This window comes from Phragmites australis, chromosome 6 (genome assembly GCF_958298935.1).
Source record: "Phragmites australis chromosome 6, lpPhrAust1.1, whole genome shotgun sequence".
Lineage (NCBI taxonomy): Eukaryota > Viridiplantae > Streptophyta > Magnoliopsida > Poales > Poaceae > Phragmites > Phragmites australis.
In genome coordinates, this window is record NC_084926.1 from 18,009,369 (window position 1) to 18,031,206 (window position 21,838).

The 21,838-nt window shown below is 40.4% G+C and overlaps 1 protein-coding gene across 1 annotated transcript; it reads right to left on the reverse strand.

Moving 5' to 3' along the window:
* Nucleotides 1-799: 799 nt before the first annotated feature.
* Nucleotides 800-4,245, reverse strand: LOC133923040 (uncharacterized). Its single transcript, XM_062368504.1, has 6 exons — nt 4,097-4,245; nt 3,782-3,890; nt 3,228-3,366; nt 2,644-2,795; nt 961-1,044; nt 800-886 (listed from the first exon to the last, which is right to left on the reverse strand). The coding sequence occupies exons 1-6, from the start codon at nt 4,243-4,245 to the stop codon at nt 800-802; spliced, it is 720 nt and encodes a 239-aa protein (XP_062224488.1).
* Nucleotides 4,246-21,838: the final 17,593 nt, after the last annotated feature.

A 21,838-nucleotide genomic window follows, 5' to 3' on the forward strand; every position in this document is an offset into this window, starting at 1 on the left:
TCTCCCCTTATCAACATCAACCTTACATTAGAACCTGATGAGTTTTGATGGAAGGTGACCAAATATGGCAAGTTCTTAATTCGGTGTCTATACCGTGCTCTTATTAATAACGATGAACCTTGAAGGAAAAAAATATGGAAGATTAAAATACCTTTAAAAATAAAAATATTCCTTTGGTACATTTAAAAAGGGGTCCTCCTAACAAAAGATAATCTGTTCAAGAGACAGTGGCAGGGTAGTCAGAAGTGTTGCTTTTGTCATAAAAATGAGATGATTAAGCATATTTTTTTTAGTGCCACTTTGCATGCTCTGCATGGTTCATTATCCAAGTGGCTTCCAATCTTTATCCTCCTTGGAGCGTTCCAAATATGTTTAGCAATTGGCTTAGAGGGATTAGTAAACATTAGTAAGACAAAATTATGGTAGCAACGACAGTGTTTTGTTGGTCGTTGTGGCTATGCAGAAATGATGTGATTTTTAACAAAAGGAAAAATAGCTCTCTTCTGCAGGTTATCTTTACTTGTATGCAATGGCACCGCACATGGGTTGTGTTGCAGCGGGAGGAGCACCGGCATATGGTGGAGGCGGTATGTGCTCTTATGGTCCAGGCGGTCAAGTGTATCTTTACCCAGTTTGGATGACAGTCTAATTTGCGGATAGAAGGCCCTTAATAGTCTGCTTGTTGTCTCCCTCTTTTTTTTGTTTCAATGCTTTTGTTTTGTTGTATGGCTGTGTGCATCTGAGCTATGTAGAAGCTGAAAGTGAACTTTTATGTACTTTATATCATCTTGATGTAACGCTAAGAGTCAATAAAGCTTCCTTTATCGAAAACAAATGTGTTAACAAATTCATTATCAGGTACAACATCTCTTCCCTTGCATGGAATCTACAATGAAAACATGTAAGTAAAGAAAAAGGTCCTTGAAAATTCTATGATGCATATAAGCTAAGCGCTCTCACCTTGACATGTTTAATACCTTGCCTTGTCCATTCTTCTGGTGAATAATACCTAGTAGTATTTGTCAAATCAATCACAAGACCAATCTGAAAAAAGGACATACACATTAATTAATATAGAGTGTTCTATCAGTAGTTTAGGAAAGTCACTGCTTTAAATTGAATTTTTTTTTTGCGCATATGGAATTCTTGTCATAATAATAAAAAGACAATAATGTTAAGGGGGTTGATTTAGGGTTACCAACAAGCAATGTTCGTGTAGACAATTGTCTAGCATGTCTGGATAACGACTAGACACTAGTCGAGGGCTTGGCATCCAGTTTAGGGGCAGTCGTACCTCTAGACAGCTAGACCGTCTAGATGATCAACGTTGGTCAAAGACAGTTTAGTCGATAATGCTAGATGATACATGGATGCAACTAGGCGACCAGACGAGTGACTAGTCGGCCGTCCCAGCGATTGAGCTTCTTGGTGTGGCCGCACGGTAGGAAAGTTTTCGACCTCGTTGGAGGAAACTTTTCATCTGTGCCTATCGCACAGATGCCCCAAATTAGTTCGATCAAATCCCCATCCCCATCCGCATCTCTCGATCTCTCCTCATCCTCTATCTCCCATCACCGCCGCCGCGCCACCGATTGAAATCGCCCCCACGTCGCGCCCCTACACTAGCGTTCGCGTGTCGCACGTCGAAACTATCGTCCATCGGGTCCAGCCATCCAAATCCCCTCCTCTTTGCAACTTTTCACCGCCGGATTCGTGCTCTGCTCCTCTGCTCCTCCGCCATGGACTCCTCACCTCCTCCATCTTTTGTGGCCCTTCCTCTTCAATAATCAACCGCAAACTTCTCTGTAGGCCGCAACTCCTCTTCCACCGTCGAGAGGTACACTACTTCTCCATTCCTCCTAGTACTACTTTGCTTGTTGGCTGTTTCCTGTTGGTTGTTGGTTTGTTGCCCATACGTACTTGGCTGCTTATGTGCTTGCTGCTTGGTAAAGTTAATTTGGTTTAAAAATGCCATATTCTTTTGTAGGCATATAATTCAAATTGTTATGATGATTACTGATTGAAAAACTAGAGAACAATGATGATTGAAGTTGTATTTATGTCTTTGGAAGGTATCCTCAAATCTCACTTAAAAATATAGCTATTTATTTGCATTTTTGCTGCTACAGTACAAAAATGTCTAGACAATCTATTCAACGTGAGACCGTCTAGGTGTCATTTTGATAGCCTGTACGCTAGTCATAGGGTGACCGTGTGTCTACATTTAGTCTCTAGATGAACATTGCGAACAAGAAATCACTTCTAGGGTGTGCAAGGTTACTGAATAAAATTAATACAAATAGACTATGAATATCTTCCAAACTACACACAATATATGGCCACAAGCGTGTGATGACCCACGAAAGCTCATGGGAGCCTAAGTCATGTGTAACTTTTTTCTCAAAAGTTTTGAGCTAAAACTTTTTTCTCAAAAAATTGAGCATACCTTTTTTTTTCTCAAAAGTTTTGATATAAAAGTTTGTCTACAAATTATTTCAAAAATGGAAACTCGCTTTTCGCAAATTTAGTTGGAGGCTGGTCGGGAAGGTGCGTGAGTTCCCGTGCGAGCGGGCGCGCGAATTAGCCATGTCCGACTAGAGTACGGTCCACAATGTCAAGAACAATCAATCAATCAGTGCTTACATCATGACCAGCTTTTCTTTGTATGTTAAGCACTTGTTTTGAGGAGTATCTTTTCCTAGGAGGCACTGATTCATTGAAAGTCTCATCAAGAGGAACTTTGGAAGGTATGGTTTTTTGTATTGGCTCTCCAAATGCAGGGCACTCCATCCAGCCTGAAACCGTACCGATAAAATACATAAAAATCTACATAGAAGAAGCAATGTTGTAGCTAAGGCCATCTCCAAGAGAGATCGTATCGGCTAGCGTATTTCTGTTGGTGTTGATTTTGCCGATCCGTTCGCCCGTTTTTTCTCCAACAGAATCAGTTTTCAGTGCTACAGTGTTGTAGTCGTAATATTGTAGCAGCTGGGAATCGGCAAATTTGCTACCGGTTTAGAGGACCCGTATCACTGTACACAGAGTATACGTGTGGGTTCGAAGGGAGGAGGAGAGTAATAGAATGTAAGAAATAGGGTAGCTGCTGAAGATGAAAAAAATAGGAGATGTTGTAATAGTGTTAGGGGATGCTGTAATAATGCTATAGAGAATAGATTTTTAAAGTATCTATTGAAGATGACATAAGTAATCCGAAAAAAAATTCGAACCCTGAGGTGCCTCTTTGATGTGGCCATGTCTACCAGTTTCACATTTAGGTGCATAATCGTTCATAATCTGTTGAGAATGTAGCATGGATCCTTCATCCTGTTGCTCTCTCTTTAATCTCCTGCATCTCTCTTCCCGCTCCTATCAACAGTCGCAATATCCACACGAAAGGTACAGATAGGAGATCAATCGAATCCAGATCGTATCCGGACATATAAAACCCGAACTAAATGTTTAAACAACAATTAAGTCCTTTTTGGGTATTCGATATTTTCCAATAACACCAGCATGTTATAAATATAAGGAAACTGAAGCAAATTCCCCATTAAAGAGCGAAAAGATACTGAAATTTGAAGAAAATCATCAAATTTAACAACAAATTCAGTGTATATCTAATTATGCGTCTCATAAAGAGTATCGTACATTCAACAGCTTCATCTCTTAATTTGTGCACATTTTGCCTTCAATGTCAACCAAAAACTCTTACAAAAGCATACGAATAACATGAGCACCATACATGGAAAGAACAACTATGACAATAAGGGGTATTGCGTACCCTTCGCATTGTTGCGACAGCAGACTCGACATATTGAACCTCGATTGGCTCATCTTGTTCAGGCAACGGCGATGCGTTCAAATCCATAGAGAAGGTCACGCAACACCCACTATTTCATATATCCTCTGATCACCTCTGGGATCTGCACCTACCAACACGCAGATAGAATATCTAATAGAAAATTAAAACTTCACACGACATTCCCGTGTTGCTTGAAAGAGGTTGATGACATTGTCATCAATAACACATCTAAAAAGGTCATGCTCAATTCAATGAATGTCATGTAGATAAACTGTTCAACAACATTAACAATACCATTTTTGAGTCTCTCTCCTGTTGCTCATTGCCAATTTGGCGTGGAGGGGACATTTACCAGTGTGCCGATGTGGATTGCTCAGCAAGAGGGGACTGGCTACTCGGGGTGGCACAGGGAGGAGCGCGCAGCCAGCAGGCGCGTGCGGCATTGGCCAAAGGGTGATCGCTGCGGCGACGCCCGTATGGCGCGATGGTTAGCCCTAAGAGGAGTGCCTGAACTGCAGAGGGGTCAGAGGCGAGGGAGACGGGCTCAATCATCTCATCATCGATGCCGAGTCCCCACGGATATAGAAACTTGCGTACATTTGTGGGCTTAGGAACAAGGATTGGATGGCAGGGTGGGCTTGTTAGCCCTCACCTGTGCACTTGGGCTTCACAGAGTATTACACAAGGTTTTGTACATATACAATATACTATAGGGTATATATACTTGGCATTTCTTCAAAAAATTTGTAGTAGATCCGCCCCTAGCGGTGCGTTGAGCACGCAAAAAAGAGAAAAAATAGAGCACACTAGGTACCTTACCTCGCGGGTGGCGAAGCGGAGGCACCGAGAGCTCCTAGTAGAGCAGCGGAGCGGAGTCCCGTGACGTCGCATTGGTCGGTCGGTCGGCAAGGCCGGCTGAGGCGATAGATGCAATGCAACAGTATGGTCCTCGGCTTCATCGCATTGCGTTTTTTTGGTGCCTGATTGTTGTGCAATTTATATGTGCCCTATGAGGTTGGGTCAAATAAAAGAGAGGGGGCTCAATTTAATGGGCTTGGTTGGCCTGGCGTTATGCAATAGCATTGAGCTTTACGTCCAAATTAACAGCCTATGAAAAGTTCGAGATGGTAACAAGGTTGGGCTTGGCTACATGGACCTCATCCCCAATTAGATTTGTATTCACTTCCCTAATTGGATTCCTACGAACTCTGCATGCCTTGTACAGTGGCGGAAGCTCATCTTTCGTCCAAGCCGAGCACAACTTATGTTGAGAAATTGGTGTCCACACCAACTCTTGAGAAAGGTACCAAACTAGAGTGATACTATTTCTCATGTGGACCAATACCCACACTGGACATTTTCACTTTGCTGCCCAACCATCCTAAGTTGGTTAACCTCTCACTAGTACAGAAATGGTCATCTGAGAACAGAAATGGTCATCAATGTTGGTTCAAAAACATTTTTATAATGACAATAGTACTTGCTTCTTAGCTATGACACCCATCACAAAAACTAACTCCATGAGATATGATGAGAGCTCGAGCAAGCTTCAAGCACAGCAAACAATTGTACAATATTTAAACTGTTGAACTTTTTTGCTCAATGGTACCTTTCACTCATGATTTTGGCTCACAGTACCTTTCACTGATGAATTTGGCTCAAAGGAGAAGAAAGCAACCTTAATTTTCTTTCCTCTTCTTTATTTAGGACACTGGGTTTACATTGGGACATGGAGGGATAGAAGAACAGGGATCCAAGAGTATTATAAATGCATATTATTTGCTAGTTGAAGATATTATGTGCTGAGGAGATTATATGCTCAAGGAAAGAGGAGAGGCTCTCATTATTGTCTGTTCTGCCAGAAATTTCCTAAAGGCCAGAATTTGAAGTTCTGAACCAATCCTAGTCATTTGGATCCCTAAAGGGCCAAATCCTCCTATACAACTTCAGTTCTGAAGCAGAAAAAAATGCCAGAATGCCAGAATGAATCAAAATATTATTTATTATAACAGAAAATTTGTAAAACTAGCTAAATTAGATAAAAACTGAAAATTCGAACTCCAATTTGGATCAAACCGAAAACGGGATCCAGAATTTGGCTGAATTTAACATATGGAAGCATGTGTATTCAGAATTACTCTTCACACCCAAGCATGAACTGATCATGTTCATCAATACAATGGCCACACATCTTTTTTATATGCAAATGAGACGGGATTATATTAACATCAAAGAGTGATTTCATCTCCAGATTAAGCACATAAGACCCTGATTACAAAAAAATTTACAGTTCAGTAGATTAAAAAGATAATATAAAAATCTGCAAATTGTGAAACTTGGATCCCATATGCAACCAGTATAATTTGGTTTGCAGCACACAAGAACTCAATGAGAGATCAACAGACAGTAAATTTACATAAGTTAAGCAGGATACAGAACAACATATTGACAGATGCACCCTAAGCAGCAGTTAACAAGAATCAACCACATATATCAAAGCTCCATTGGCTCTAGATGGGGAACCCACTCGACATATATTCTTATACCAAAATGAGTAACTACAACAACTTGGTTTGCTCTGAACATTCATCACAATTCAAAGGCTCTCGCAAGGAAACAGCTACCAACTACGTGACCAACGACAAGGATCTCACCACCACGGCGCCCTCGGCAACATGCCAAAACTGTTGAAAAACTCAAGATGGCACACCTTTCGGGGACGGGACTACAACGTCGGGGACGGAACGGCAGCGTCGTGGATGGGCCGGTAGCATCGGGGACAACGGCGTTTGGGACGGGTCGGTGGCGTCAGGGACAATGGGGCTCTGGGGATGGGGACGAGATGGCGGCGTTAGGGAGGCAGTGGAATCGGCAACGCGAAAGTGAGGAGTGGAGAGGCTACGGCTAAGTCATGATATTTATAGGAATAGAGTATCAGTGCCGGTTGTTGTCTAGAACTGACATTGATACGAGCATTAGTTCCGGTTGTAAAACCCAGCTGACACTGATGCTCCAAGCATCAGTGTCGTTTGTAAAACCTAGCCAACATTTTGTTGTATATCTAGGTCTATAATTTATTATACATTAGGGTTTATATTAGATCTTTAATTTGTGTAGTACTTAATCATTATTTTTTTGCAGGAACTAATTTATTGTATAATTAGGTTTTTAATTTATTGTATATTAGGTAATCTATTTTATATTAGGTTTGTAATTTATGTAGTGCATCTTCATTACATAAGACAATGTATATGTTTAATAAAAATTAAAGCATATTCTTACTTAATGCATGTCCTTGATACAAATTACAGTGAATCCTGAATTAATTATTACAGCAAAGCTGCTTTCATTTAACGATTATAGCTTCATTATGATTACGGCGTATGTAGGTAGGTTCCTCAGTGTCATCAATGAGAGGTATGTCGCCATTCTCTCCGAAATGAGGCATGTCATCAAATTGATTGTAATCTTCCTCATCGACGACATCCTCAACACCAACAGTATTTTTTTTTTCTTTAAAGAACCACATGACGCTCCTCCTTTTTAATTAGGTCTATGTCCTTTACATAGAAGACTTGAGTAATATCTTTGGCAAGCACAAATGGTTCTTCTCTGTATCCAACGAGTTTGAAGTTGATAGTAGTCATACCGTACTTGTCAGTATTCACTCCACATGTGAGTCTGACCCATTGGCAATGGAACAGGGGATCTTAAACTGTTCTACATATTGAAGCTCCCAAATCTTCACTATGAATCCATAGTAGATCTCTCTGTTGTCATCGCAGTTGTAGGCATCAATATGGACACCGCTATTTTGGTTAGTGCTCTTGTTGTCTTGTGCTCTCGTAAAATGTATAGCCATTAATGTCATATGCTTTGTATGTATGAATCGTAGTTGATGGCCCATTAGTTAGCATTTCCAACAGTGCATCATCTGTATCTTTATCCATCATGTGTCTACATAACCAACTGTTGAAATTATCTATGTGCTCTATTGCAATCCAATCCTCTAATTTTGTTGGATTTGTGGAGCGTAGAAGTTGCACGTGCATATTGATATACGGGTCCACTACAATTTATTGTTGCAAAACTGCGAAATGTGCTTGGGTGAATGAAACATAATCATTGGAATGGCTTGTACCATGGCCTAGTGTCCCTTTGCCCTTTAGCCTTCCCTCACGGCGATACAGACTTACCAATTGCTTTCAAATCCATGTAGTCAACGACGAACTCAACGACCTCTTCCGTTCCCTAGCCTTGGACCATTCAACCTTCCGGCCAACCTCGATTACAAACATATTTCTTCAGAACTGACACAAACCTTTCGAAAGGATACATCTGATGCAGAAATACAGTGCCAAGTTACTTTATCTAATGCACAATGTGAACTATGAGATGGGGCATTATGTCAAAAAAAGAATGGAGGGAAAATACTCTCAAGCTGGCATATAGTATGGACCACATCTTTCTGCAGCTTTGTTAGTTTGCTCGGATCGATGACCTTCTATGAAATTGCGTTGAAAAATGAACACAACTTTATGATTGGGTCTCAGATCTTACCCTGCAAAATACCTCTAACTACAACAACAAAAAACTGTATCATCATCATTTGACAATCATGGGACTACATGCCAGCTATATTCAAAGTTTTTATGTTCACTAATCTCTTTACGTTCGAGGAGTAATCGGTTGGAACTTTGATTCTATGCAAGCAACTATAGAGGCTGATCTTTTCTTCCTTGCTCAGGGTGTAGCAAGCCGTGGGAAGTTTGTTTGCCCCGTAGCCTAGGATTTTAGGATGCAGAATTTTCCTTAGCTTCATATCTTTCAAGTCTGTTAAGACCGGTTCAAGAAACAAACCAATCTCATCTATGTGCTGAGCTTAGAAATTAATTCCAACACATAGTGACTTCATTGATGATAATCATTACAATATCCATACTTAATCTAATTAACTGTCTTACAAAAGTGACTTTCAAGGATCGAAGAACCAAATAAACTGCAGCAGAACTAAATGAACTAATACTACTCTAATCATTTATGACTCTTCCACATGCATTATTGACGTAGAAAACATCTTAGAATGATCCATCCTGCGCACTCCTCGAGACTTTCTTCAACTGAGTGTTTTGTGATAGTAAAAGTGAGCATTTGTTGTACTCAGCAAGTTATAAACAAAATAATATGCACATGAAGGCTTAACAAGAATAAGGCTAATATGATTCTTTTGCATAAAACATCATTTAGGTAAAAATATTTAAAAGAAATAATAATTAAGTGAATAACAAACCACCTCAAAATTCCATCCATCTTGGCCTAACCAACTTTCCATACTCAACCAAAGTTCCATCCACTAAGGTTGAACCCTAAATCATTGTTCCCATTACTATGATTGACCACAATCAACTATGATTCCCTCCATCACAGTTGACCAACTAACCAAAACATCAAGTTATAACCATTGTAGGTTTTCAGTGCCACTCGTGACCGTGAGCACAACTGAATATTCAGTTTTAACTCTACAGATGTTATACTTTACCCACAAGACGTTTCTTCCCATTTTGCTGAGCATCTGTTGGCCGACGAAAAACTCTTACACACTACCGAGGTGTGCGCTACGAATCCACTACAAATCCTTTACAATGCCCCTCTCAGCGCATATCTACCCACTAAGGTTTCACCACCACGTGATTCCACCTCAACAATAGAAGCCCCCTCTTGCGTCTTTCAGGTCAAAAGAAGTCCATCCCTTCCATTCCACATACTGAGAGTAAAGTAAATTATTTGGCTAGGCCCGCCCAATATCAGGCTTGTGGTTGTATTGTAAACACAGAAAGGTCACCTCACAAACCAATCCTTATACTTGAGCAAGACTATCACTTTCCCAACCGTACATCACATACCAGCCTAACCATACCACTTACTCAAATTCCTATGCCATGTTGCTACAAAAATTATTCCATCATATTTTATCATTGTTGCATAGGACTATTATCAAGTTTGTAGAGCAATTATCATGATCACCATCCCAAAGCAAGGCTAAGCATTATCTACCCTTCCATAACCCAAAACCATACTATGGCGACAAGGATGATAAGTGAAAACTAGTGTAAAGCCTAACTCTTGGGATTCCCAACAAAACTATTGGCATGCAAGTTTATAAAACAAAACATTTGTAAAACTAGGTTAAATATGATCAAGAATACAACTTACCTTCACTAAACTCAGTTGGGTCTTCAAAATCCTAGTCCTCAGAAAGTTGACGTCTACTCGTAACAAACGCAGAAAAAGAACAGCACATAAACACCAATATTCAAAAAGAACCAAACTCACACAACAAACATCATCACATACAAGATCACGCTATTCCGGATAGCTTGACAAAAGAACGGGTCAAACAGAGCTACGGTTAACAAGTTATAATTTTCTAAATATTCAAACAGAATTAAAAAGATTATCTACAGGTGAAATTATATTGCTACAAATTTTCTAGAATTTTTCTAAAGCCATCTATAATTTTCTAGGATTTTTCTAGAATTTTCTAGCATTTATTTGAATTATAAAACTATTTAAAACTATTAAACATATTTAAATAAACCTATAAAACATTATTAAGCATTATTAGAAATTAATTTCTTACTTATTATTATTTTTTAGAATTATTTTATACTAAAAAAATATTTAGTATTTATGACATAGCGAAACAATTAACACAATTAAAAAGAAAAACAAAAGCTGACTGGGCTGCTGATTGGGCACTACAAGATGAGGTGGCATTACACGCTAGGGAATCTACCGACGTGACATCCGATGTGGCAAGGTGAGGTGGCGGACTGGCTGACTGGGTTTATGAGTTGACATGTGTCAACACTTGATTGGCTAGCAAAGGGGTATGAAGGGATCTAATCGTCACTGTCAAGTCTAGATCCGATGGCTCAGATGCTTTGGCTCTCGGCTCTGGCGAACAGAAGGCGACGATGGTTCTTCCCGTGGCGATGCACGGCTAGAATCCCGCCGGAACGACGCTCCGATGGTTCCACAACTCTGGCGAGCGGCGAAAAAGAATCAGGGAAACACGGGGAACTTACCTAGGGCGCACATCGACATCGGAGAAGCTCCAGAGAGGTTGGCGACAATGAAGGGTAGCTTGAAGCTTTAGCTCTCGTCGGCAAAGGGCTCTGGGCATCAATCTCTCGGCGAGGAGTTGGGGAAAAGGCTCGAGATGCTCTAGGGAGGGTCTAGGGTCGCATATATATAGGCGAGCAGCTCTCTAATCTCTAATTCTACTCGGATTTGAAAAAGAGGGGGTGGCGGCGACTCAAACTCGAATCCAGCAGTTCAAACATGCTCGGGCTTCTATCTCTTGGGCGAAAGCTCATGCATAGACTCTGGATTCTTCCTCCTTTTGAACCTTAGCTTATCTACAACTCTATCTCATGGATTTGATCGGGAATTCGGTGGCCGGCTGCTACTACGTTGCATTGAGCAGAGAAGAGAGGGGAGAGGAGAGTAGCGGCTGGGCTATGACGAAACAGAGAGCAGAGAGGGAAAAGGAGAAATAGAGAGATGGGCTTCAATCCAAAAACTCTAAAGAGTTTTCTAGTTTCCTTATGTATATATACATGTATATATACATGTATATTTATATATAGATACAACGTATATACTCTTTATATATACATTATACTAGCTCACAAAATCAAGCAATCAAATATATACACATACATACACTTAGGATTATATACTTTCGTAAATTCTTTAATTTCTTTAGAAAACTTTTTAATTTCCTTGGTTTTAAGAATTTGGGCTGTTACAAGGTCTAACCATACATTGAGTGTATCTTTTATTTTGTAAGGTATGTATAGTTTGGTACCAATCAAGTTGTCAAACACGCTCTTCTCCACATGCATGACATCGATTGTGTGTCGGACCATAAAGTGCTTCCAATAAGGTATGTTCTAAAAAATTAATCTCTTTTTAAATATTGGAGCTAGTTTTTTAACTGGGAATTTTATACTGTCTTTCCCCTTTTAAGGACAACTCTAGGATTCTTTACCATCTTATATTCATGTTCCCTAGTGTGAACCTTCGGAGCTTGACGAGTCTCTACGGTCCCGTAAAAAGCTATTTATTTTTGCGGTAAGGGTGATCCGAGCATATAAACCTACGGTGACCCATGTAGACTATTTTCTTACAGTTCTTTAGCCACATCCCTTTGTTTCATCCAAGCACCATACATATCCATTGTAGCATTTTGAAGTTTGTCCCCCATAAGTTAGCAAGAGAAGACCAATCTTGGATCGTTACGAACAACATTGTGCGTAGGGTGAACTGCTCACGTTTGTATTCATCCCACACCCATATGCCATCTTTCCATAGTATTAGGATATCTTCAAGCAATAGTTGGAGATACACATCGATATCGTTGCCAGGTTGATTCGGCCCACTGATCAGCAAATGCATCATAAGGAACTTCCGCTTCATACACATCCAAGATGGAAGATCGTAGATACAGAAAGTCACAGGACAAGTGTTATGACTATTGCTCATGTTGCTGAGAGGATTCATCCTATCCATACTTAACCCGAACCTCATATTCCTCACTCTAGCTTTGAATTCATTGTATTTTGTACTGAAGATCCTACATTGCATTCCATCAATAGGGTTCTAAGCATTCCATCTTTCTTGCGCCCTTCAACGTGCCATCACATCAACTCGGTATTCGTTTTGTTGGCAAATAATTGCTTCAAACAGGAGAATATAGGGAAATATCAACCCATCTTAGCAGGGGTCTTTTATCCTTACTATTCTCCCCTACGTCATCGCTATCGATATTGTCAATGTTGCGCTTGTACCATGATGCACCACAAAAGCGACACGCTTCCAAGTCTGCATCCCCGTTGCGATACAACATCTAGTCGTTTCGACATGCATGTATTTTCTCTACTTTCAACCCCAACGAATAGACAATCTACTTGGTGTGGTACGTGTTTTTAGGCAACTCGTTGCCCTCTGGAAGTAAGTCCCTCAAAAATCGTAACAACTCGTTGAAGCCCTTATCAGACCAACCATTGCTAGACTTCATTTGCAGCAATGTCAGCACAACATGTAGTTTGTTGTGCTCTTTCTTACAGCCCGGGAACACCTATGTTTTATAGTCCTCTATCATGCGCTGGAACTTTTTGTGTTTCCTATTGTTGCCAACAAAAGTATCTTTGAACGCTGACATATCGATGTTTTCGTCGGCCATCATATCATTGACTCTGTCTTCCTCGAGTATGGGCTGCTCTTCATGCACAACCTCCTCATGTTCACCGGGCTCAGTCCATCAGATATAGCCAGGCTTAAAACCCTTGTGAAACAAGTGTGCACATATACGAAAGAACTCTGGGCCACGATGGTCAGCCTTGTACATCTATGTCCGGTCCATCAGTAAATTTATGATTATGATTATGTTTTAGCAATCATTAAAAACCATTTAATTGATAATCATGCAATATTTCAAAATTCACATCTAATTTATTGAATTACCTAGCATCTTGATTTCTCCATGTTAGATGGCCCATCATCTTCCAGCACTTGGTCCAGGTTCAAGGACCCACCTTCCAAATACTGCCACGTCCGCTTGCGACTAGTGGTTGGATGTAACATCCCTACAACACAATATTCATATTCAATATATTGATCTATTTAGAGGTGATTTTAATCTTTTTACTAATTCACTACGGGAAAATTAGAGCTAGGTTTTAATCTATTTAGATGTGATTTTAACATGTTTTTTTTCTTAAATCACTACTACAAATTTGGAGATCTAGGTCACCATGGTATAATTGCATACTTTCAAATCTAGAGCAATCAAGGAAAAAAATCTAGCCACAAATGAAAAGTTGTAGATCATCTCTATGTTCCCTACAATGAGAAAATTGTAATTCTTACTCAATTAAAGCTCAATTGGAGCTCTAGGTCCTCCTAAAATTCATCACCATGGAGCAATCACATACTTTCAAACCTAGAGCAATCTAGCAAGTAAATTTAGGTAAAAATGAATTGTAGATCACCTTACTAACTTTGGAGCACCTTGGTCACGTAGATTACCCCAAATTTTGAAGTCTCCAAGCGCAAGGTTGGGCACAAATAGCGGGAGCCGAACAGAACAGAGCCCCTCTCTGTTTTTTTCAGGCTTGGGGAGAAGAAGGCACATTTTTATAGACTGTACACTTATTAGTGTCGGCCCATAATATGAACCAGCAGTGATACTCAGTATCAGTGCTGGCTCTTGAAACAAGTTGGCATTGACACTTTAGTGGTGGCTGGTAACCATGAGCCATCACTGATACTCAGTATCAGTGCTAGTTCAACTCGGCTCAATCATTGATCGAGCGTGGGAAGTTATGAACCGGCACTGATACTTCATCAGTGCCGATTCTATCCTAACCAGCACTAATGACCCGGCTCGGATTACTATTTCTATTGTAGTGTCTCCTTCTCATTACTTAATGTGGCAATGCCAGTCATGGGTACCTTTAGCGGTAGTCAACCTTCTTGCTTCCAGGTGGCAGAATCTACCTTCGATGAAACCAAAACCATTAAGCTCTAAGTACTAAGGAAGGGCACGTCCACCTTTTTGGGATTCATTGCACCGACAACTTGTTGGGATTAGAGTTAACACAGTCTGCTGCAGCATTAGTAAAACAGATAGCTAATGCATGTTCGAAACCACATTACTGGAGATCATCTTAGCAAAGCAGCTAGTTGACTTGATATCACAAAGCTGTAGCACCTAGGCCTGGCAACGGGTTGGGGCGGGTCAGGTCCCCGCGGATTTTAGACCCGACGGAGGTGGGTGCAAAATTTGCCTTGTGACGGGTCGGGGACCCGATATGTGTTCAGGTCAAGCGCTGGGTAGTTATTCGCTTGCGGGCATCCACGAGCGCCCAAAAAGAGGTGCATAGCTGTAGGCCCAGTCGGCCAGCCCAACCCACCGACCAGCAACCCCGTCCAGCCCACCCCCACCAAACCCTAACTGGCAACACAGTGGGCCGCCAATGCCCACCTTGGCTTCACCCCAAGCCGTTGCTCCCGCTCGCGCTTGGCTCCTAACTCCAACCCGCAAGATCCTCGTCGTGCTTGGGTCCCCGCCGGGTTCAGGACCAGGGGTGATTTTTCACCCATTAGGTTTTTTTATTCGGGTTTCGGATCGGGTGCATTCTTGCTACTCTTGACCCTAACACGCTATGTTGCCAGGCCTAGTTGTGCCTATGCTCCTTCTCTACTGCTTCCTCCTCGGTAGGGGTGGAGCCAGGATTTACACATGAGGGTATGGTGGAGGAGGGCAAGTGTACGACAACCTAAAATGAAATACAACAGCTTAGGCGGCGCCTAAAATCTCAATGCCCCTCCCACATGCCTAATTTGTGATTAGGTTCTAGGTTTCATCCCATTGCACAACTAGAGCCTAGTTCCTGATTGTCGTATGGCCATTCCATTTAATTGGTGATTATGTGCTAGACTAGAGACTAGTGTCTTTTCGAACTAATATAAACAAATCATATCAATCCCTTAGGGAAAAAACTGGCAATATGAAAGAAAATATTGTACCTAACTTGGGACACATACAAAAACATTGAAGTACAAAATAAGTTATATGGCAATCGGTTTTAGTTTAGATCTAAGACTACCAAATGTATCATAGACTTCAATAATGCCATGTGTACTGAATTCATTCATGATAGAGTAGCTTAGAAAAACATACCGAAATTATGATTGTGGAGCTGGTGAATGAGAATGGAGGGGAATTATATCGTAAGACCTATCCATGAAGTCACCTTCACATCAACATTTAATTTTTTGCATGCATAAGAATGGAGGGAGAATTAGATTATGTGTGACATCATCGTAAACTAAAGCATATCTAATCTAATCAATCCTACTTGATCAATCTAAATCTAAAGCTTAATTAAATACCATAATTCTGGATTGGGACGGTCAGAGAGACTGGGAGGCAAACCTTTCGAGAATTTGCGGCCCTATAGTTGCAGCAGCGGCTGGTGGCACGGGGGACAGATGCACGGCTGTACGAGCGCCCGACGGTGACGAGACATAATTGACAGGGGTAAGCAGATGGCAAACAGATGCATAACATGCAAACAACAAGACGTCTTGATGTCACTTTCAGTTGGCTATGAGCAAAAAGGCCTCAAAATGGGCTTAATGGGCTGAGAAGTCAACATACACGTTTTGTGTTATTCCTTCTACTGCAAGCATACAAATCTAGGTGTGTTGGCCATCTTTGTACGTCCATGCATAACTCATCTAACTCTGAGGCACTATACTACTACATCGTAGTCTAGATGATCCACTCGACACATTCTGCTATCAATGCCTTAAAACAAATATTGTCGCTTTAACTTCAGAATGAATGTTTATTTTATATGCTCTAAAAAACATGATGAATTTTACTAATAAGAGCCATGTTATAGTTTACACATTTTGCTCACATAAACATGTTCAATCTCATACTATCAGCATTCAGTAATTCAAAGGTCATCATGATAGTTATGTTGTTCTTATCAGAAGATCAAGGTGGTACATATCTGCAATGTTTAAGATGATATATCCATCATTTTAGGTCTGTCCTAGCCTCAAGTTTTATCGGTCTAGTTGAATGTCCAGTATCTAAAATGCTTAGACACGCCACCACCACCCTGCCCTCCTCGTTGCCGCAGTAACTTCCCTCTCCTACCCTTCGTTTTCGTTTTTCTTCCTCAAGATTTGAAGCTCGTTGAGGTTGTTTCATCAGAGTTATGTGGCATGGATGTTTGATTAGGTCACTAAACTTGTCAAGGTTGATCGGTTGCATGTTGTGGTGGTACTTTTGTCATGCAGCTGTTAAGAGGGGCCTTCAATCAGTTCAGCCATTGGCAGCGGTGGCCATGAAGATGGACACGGCCATCACAGATCAATCAGTGGAATGAATCCTTGGATCTCTCGGGTGGCTCCCATTAGTTTGGCAACAAGCCAGCAATGACTTATGACCATTGGTTTTACTTTAGATATGCCAGCTTCTCATGGCACTTTTGGGTAGCTGTGGTGCGATGCATGTGTAGTGAGCATGGTCTTTTTAGGATATGTATATGATTTTGGTGATTAATGATAATATAGTTAATGGTACTAAAATGTTTGTCAAGTATATGCTTTAGTAGGTCTTATGAATGCACACTTAAGAAATTCTAGCACTAGGTAGCTCAAAGAAGTAAATCGATGAGTTGAAGAGAAGATAAACTCAAAGAAGTTTGAATTGGACGAGTTCTAAAAAAACTCTACATGCCGGATGATCCAGCACTAAAGTACTTGAACACACTGGAGTGTTTTTAGAAGAATGAGTTCAAGGAATTTTGAATGGGATGAGTTTTCAAAAAACTCTACACATCAGATGGTCTGGTGTTGAACCAGTTGAACACATCAAAGTGTTTTCAGAGGAAGGAGTTCAAGGAAGTTTAAATTGGATGAGTTCTAGAAAAACTCTACACGTCATATGGTCCAGTGTTGAAGCAGTTGAACACGTTGGAGTGTTTTCAGAAGAATGAGGTCAAGATTGTACATGCCGAATGGTCGACGAATACATCGAAGGCTTCGTCGGAGAAAAGAATAGAGGGATATCTTTGTGTTCACTGGAAAATGGACGGGTACACGCCAGATGGTTTGCGTATACAGAGGAGGCTTCGCCAGAGTAATTGTGACTATAACTGCTAATTTCTGTGGACGATCCACACTGGATGGTTCGTGTTTGGAGTAGGTGCACGCCGAATCATCCAATGTTTACAAAAAATGTGAATGTTAGAGCAACGGCTAGTTCGCAGGGTTAAGGCTATAGATACCCCTCCTACTCAGTCATTTAAGTGTGCTGGAGTCCAGAGAAGCTCACATACACTTGAGGAGACATCCAACCCACCAAAGTGCTAAAAGTGATCATCTAAGGCAATTAGCATAAGATTAGGGAGTGATTAGTGCTATCAGGCCTAGAGAGAGTTGTTGCTAGGTATTGCTACCTATAGAGGGGATCAAGGAGTGATCCTACCTTGTACCTAATGATACACCAATGCCTTGGAGTCTTGGTGACTCGCCGACACCGTGAGCCTTGGTGGCTCAAGCTTGTCGACCCTTCGACTTCGTGTGGAGCGGTGGAAAGAAGCTTGTACGGGGATGTGGAGACCCTTGACTTAGTGGATCAAGCTTCAAAGTGAAGACAATGGCAAGTGATTGGAAGAGAGGCTTGTGGCGAGCCTTATCTTTGCGGCTTGGTGGCTCAACCTACTTAGGGCCTAGGTGGCTCAAGGGTCGTGACCGGTTGCCGATCGTGAGCAATAGCCTAGGTGGCTACTCCAACATAGACTAGGAGTGGCGTTTATGCCATTGATACCATGAGATAAAAATCCTTTGTGCCAAGTTTGCTCTCTTTACCTTCTTTACATTACCGCATTTACATCCTTGCAAGTTACCTTTGCGTGTTTACCTTCCTAGAGTAGTTTGATAGGATTGGCTATAGGTTGCAAACCCTTTTTGAGCGGTAGAATAGACGCACTATATAAACCTAGAGCATTTTTAGATAGAAATTGATATAGGTTTATCTTGTGAAGTTTTTGGAGCCGGTCAATTTTAGGGTGTCCTAATTCACCCCCCTCTTATGACATCACTGATCCCTTTCAGCCTAACTTAGGTGAAAATCCTTGATCCGATTCCTCGATCAGATCGAATGATGTTGCATCCGCGGACGTCGTGCCCTCCTTGGAGCCATCATTGTGGTTCGTGGCATCATACATTGTTCCATGTTATGTGGTGTTTTCGGCGTGAAACCCTTGATCCAATTTATATTGGATCGATTGATGATGTCGTCTCTAATGTCGCTTTCCTCCTTTGAGGCGTTATTGTGGACTAACGGATCTCATCCTCTTCATTGTTGCGGTGGCAGATGGATTTTGGCTTTGGATGCTTGTGAGATGCATTAGACGCAGAGTCTTGATGCAGAGGTGTGGTTCTTTCATTTTGTTTCGGTTGGCTGATGGAGAGGCCATAATTGCCATCTTCAATTTGTTGCCATTGACATATGCCCTTGTTCTCCTTCCCCCATCAAGAATGCGGGTGAACATCAGACTTTTGGGGAATCATCAAGATCATACTGATCCTTAGTGGAAGACAACAGTAGTAGCAAGCAAGTGTCTAGATGTCATGGAGTGCAGGTGATTCTGAGTTGAAGATCTTGGTTTGTTTAGTCTTTTTTAACTTTTTTACTCCAACCAATCATAAATAAGTGTCGTTTTGGATATTAACACGGTCCTCAAGACACAACTTTGACTACTAATTTTTTTAATATATTTATAAAATATAGAAAAAGTATACTATTATAAAGTACTTTTTGAGACAAATATACTCATATCATTTTCAAATACCCAAACTCAATACGTATAAAGTAATTTGTAATCAAAGTTTGGAATAGTTGACTATATGCAATCTAAAATATCACTTATTTATGACTGGAGGGAGTAATCTCCTAAAGGCTAATCTATTTTTGTCCTTTTAGGTGATGGCAGTGTAATAGTTTTGTCCATCCTCGACATCTTGTTGGTGCATCGGTTAGAAGTTGTATTTCCATTATTAAAAAAATAAAAAATGCTTAAGGCGTACACCAGTGCTCGATATTCAACATCATGTGTCGCCAACAAGAGAACTAATTGTTAGCTATTTTTTAAATAGGCAAATAACCGTTAGCCATTTTATTATCCCTTGTCTCCACTTGACAGCACCAAAAATATTCTATCCCTTCCATGGTAAAGCATGTCCCCAAAGTCTCAACACAACTACTCTACTAGTAGAAAGAACATTAGGAGCTAGCTACTCTGCTACTTCTCCAAGTTCTTCTCCCATGTCACTATTTCCTATAACAATGCCAAAAAGCCAATATGGCCTTCTGCTCAAAAGTGCACCATCTATGGCTTCTTTTTGGATAGACTGTAAACCATGACGTGACAGGTTAGGGAGATACCCCTAGATGCTGACATGCTCTGTGTTTCAACTTGTGCCACTTCCTTGTGTAGCTTTCAGTCTCCGACCTAGGGTTTAGGTGTGTCCCCTGAATCCACAAACAACATTCTCTGATGTTTTTCATTTGTTGGACTTGTAGTAGAAGTTTGTCGACTTGATGTTTCCAGTGCAGATTTCGCGTGTAAAATCCACATGCAAGAGCGACGAAAGTGCACTCATGCAGCCAAAGAAATTATGGAATTATGAGGAACATATGAACTTATAAACACGTATACTAAAGTTTTATCATATATGTGCGGTGAAATGACAACAAAAAAGAGGAAATATAATTGTCTATGAACTTGTTTTTGTCAGAGCACTCTGCATGTGCATATTTTCCCCAATGTGTGTTCTTCTTCTATAGATTAGAAGAGAAAAACCGGAGATTTTGACGGTGTGCTAACGACACTAGATTGAAGAAGTTTTGAACTTTTATTATGGCAGAGGGAAAACAAACTTATTTGATGACCAATTAGGAGTCAATTTTTCCCAAGATGAATATGTGATGTACCTAATAATGTCATGCCCAAGCTACATGGCCATCTGTATACATATGTGCACATACTCTTGGGATTCATGTCAATCGGCTCTTAAAAAGGGGGGAAGAAGTTGCCCTTACCATTGGACCAGATCTCGAGGTGCACCCCAAGGGTTGAGATGATACGAGCACCCGTTTGCATAACTGGCAAAGGTGTGTTTCTAAATGTACAATACATAACATATTTCTAAATGTAGAGTACACTACATGCTTAAGACGTGTTTATAGCATTCTATTAATTTATATCTAGAAAATAACTTGGTAATATTATCTTTCACACAAGATGCTTAAACATAATATACTTCTGTGGAGCTATAAGTAGCGGGAACATCTATTTTGTAGTACTCTCTCTCTGTTTAGAAATAGTAAGCGTTTTTTTTTTTTGGCTTGGTCTTCGAAGCTGGATTTTAACTAAAGTTCTCATAAAATATATCATTTATAGCTACAAAATATATATAGTATGAAATTATTTTGAATTATGAACGTAGTCGTATAATTTTTATACACTAGATATTTTTATAATTTGATTAAATTTTAGTCAAAATACACAAAGTTTGACTTTTCTAAAAAGAAATACACCCACTCTTTCTGAACGGAGGAAGTACCTTTCTATGTCCATCCCCTCGACCACTAACAACTAGCAAATTGTTCTTTTAAGGCTCCTTTGGTTCAAAGAATTTTCACAGGATTCTCCATTCCTTTGGAATTGGTCTTGTTCATGTCGTTTGGTTCAAAGGAATCAGGCAAAGGAATTTCGTAAGAATACTGTACCAATTATATGAAAATGTAGGATTTCCAACATCCAGTCGGAACTCATTTTTTTTGCTCGCTCGAGTATGCTCGAGGCAAACCTACCCAAACGACTTTTACTCTAAAATTCTCGTGTTTTCCAATCCTTTGTTTTCCACCCGTCACCCTATCTTATTCCTATGTTTTTTCTATTCCTGCGATTTTTTCAATCCTGCATTCCAAAGTAGCTCTTATAGGTTTATCCTCTACCCCACCTACACCCATCTTAAATGTCCATGACGCAACAACAGCTTATTCACTACTTCTCTTCTAGAGACTAAGTTGATGAGACTGAACCCAAAGAGGATCTAAGTCTGCATACACACTCATAGACCATATGTACAAACAAATATGAATCCAAACACAATGTACATTATTCACAGGAGGTATTTAAACACTGCAAGTGTACATTTGTTTGTACACTACAATAGGCACATGATCTATATATGAATGTTGAACACGTATGCTATCAAGTCATATGTCATGAATTCAGAAGGGTATATATAGACATGTATGCTACCATGTCATGCATTATGATTAACTTGTTTGTATTTTCCACGGAAGGTGTTTAATCACTGCATACTTTTCGGATTACAATCATGTAAGATCTCTCCATATTAGAACTATCTCAT

What these genes read in the sequence shown, in the direction of transcription:
- LOC133923040 (XM_062368504.1), bottom strand. Translation starts at nt 4,245, where the DNA reads ATGCCGCACGCGCCTGCTGGCTGCGCGCTCCTCCCTGTGCCACCCCGA. An exon ending in AGGAGAGAGACTCAAAAATG is followed by an intron (nt 3,891 to 4,096) that starts GTATTGTTAATG and finishes TATATGAAATAG; the next exon opens with TGGGTGTTGCGTGACCTTCT. An exon ending in CATCAAAGAGGCACCTCAGG is followed by an intron (nt 2,796 to 3,227) that starts GTTCGAATTTTT and finishes GTACGGTTTCAG; the next exon opens with GCTGGATGGAGTGCCCTGCA.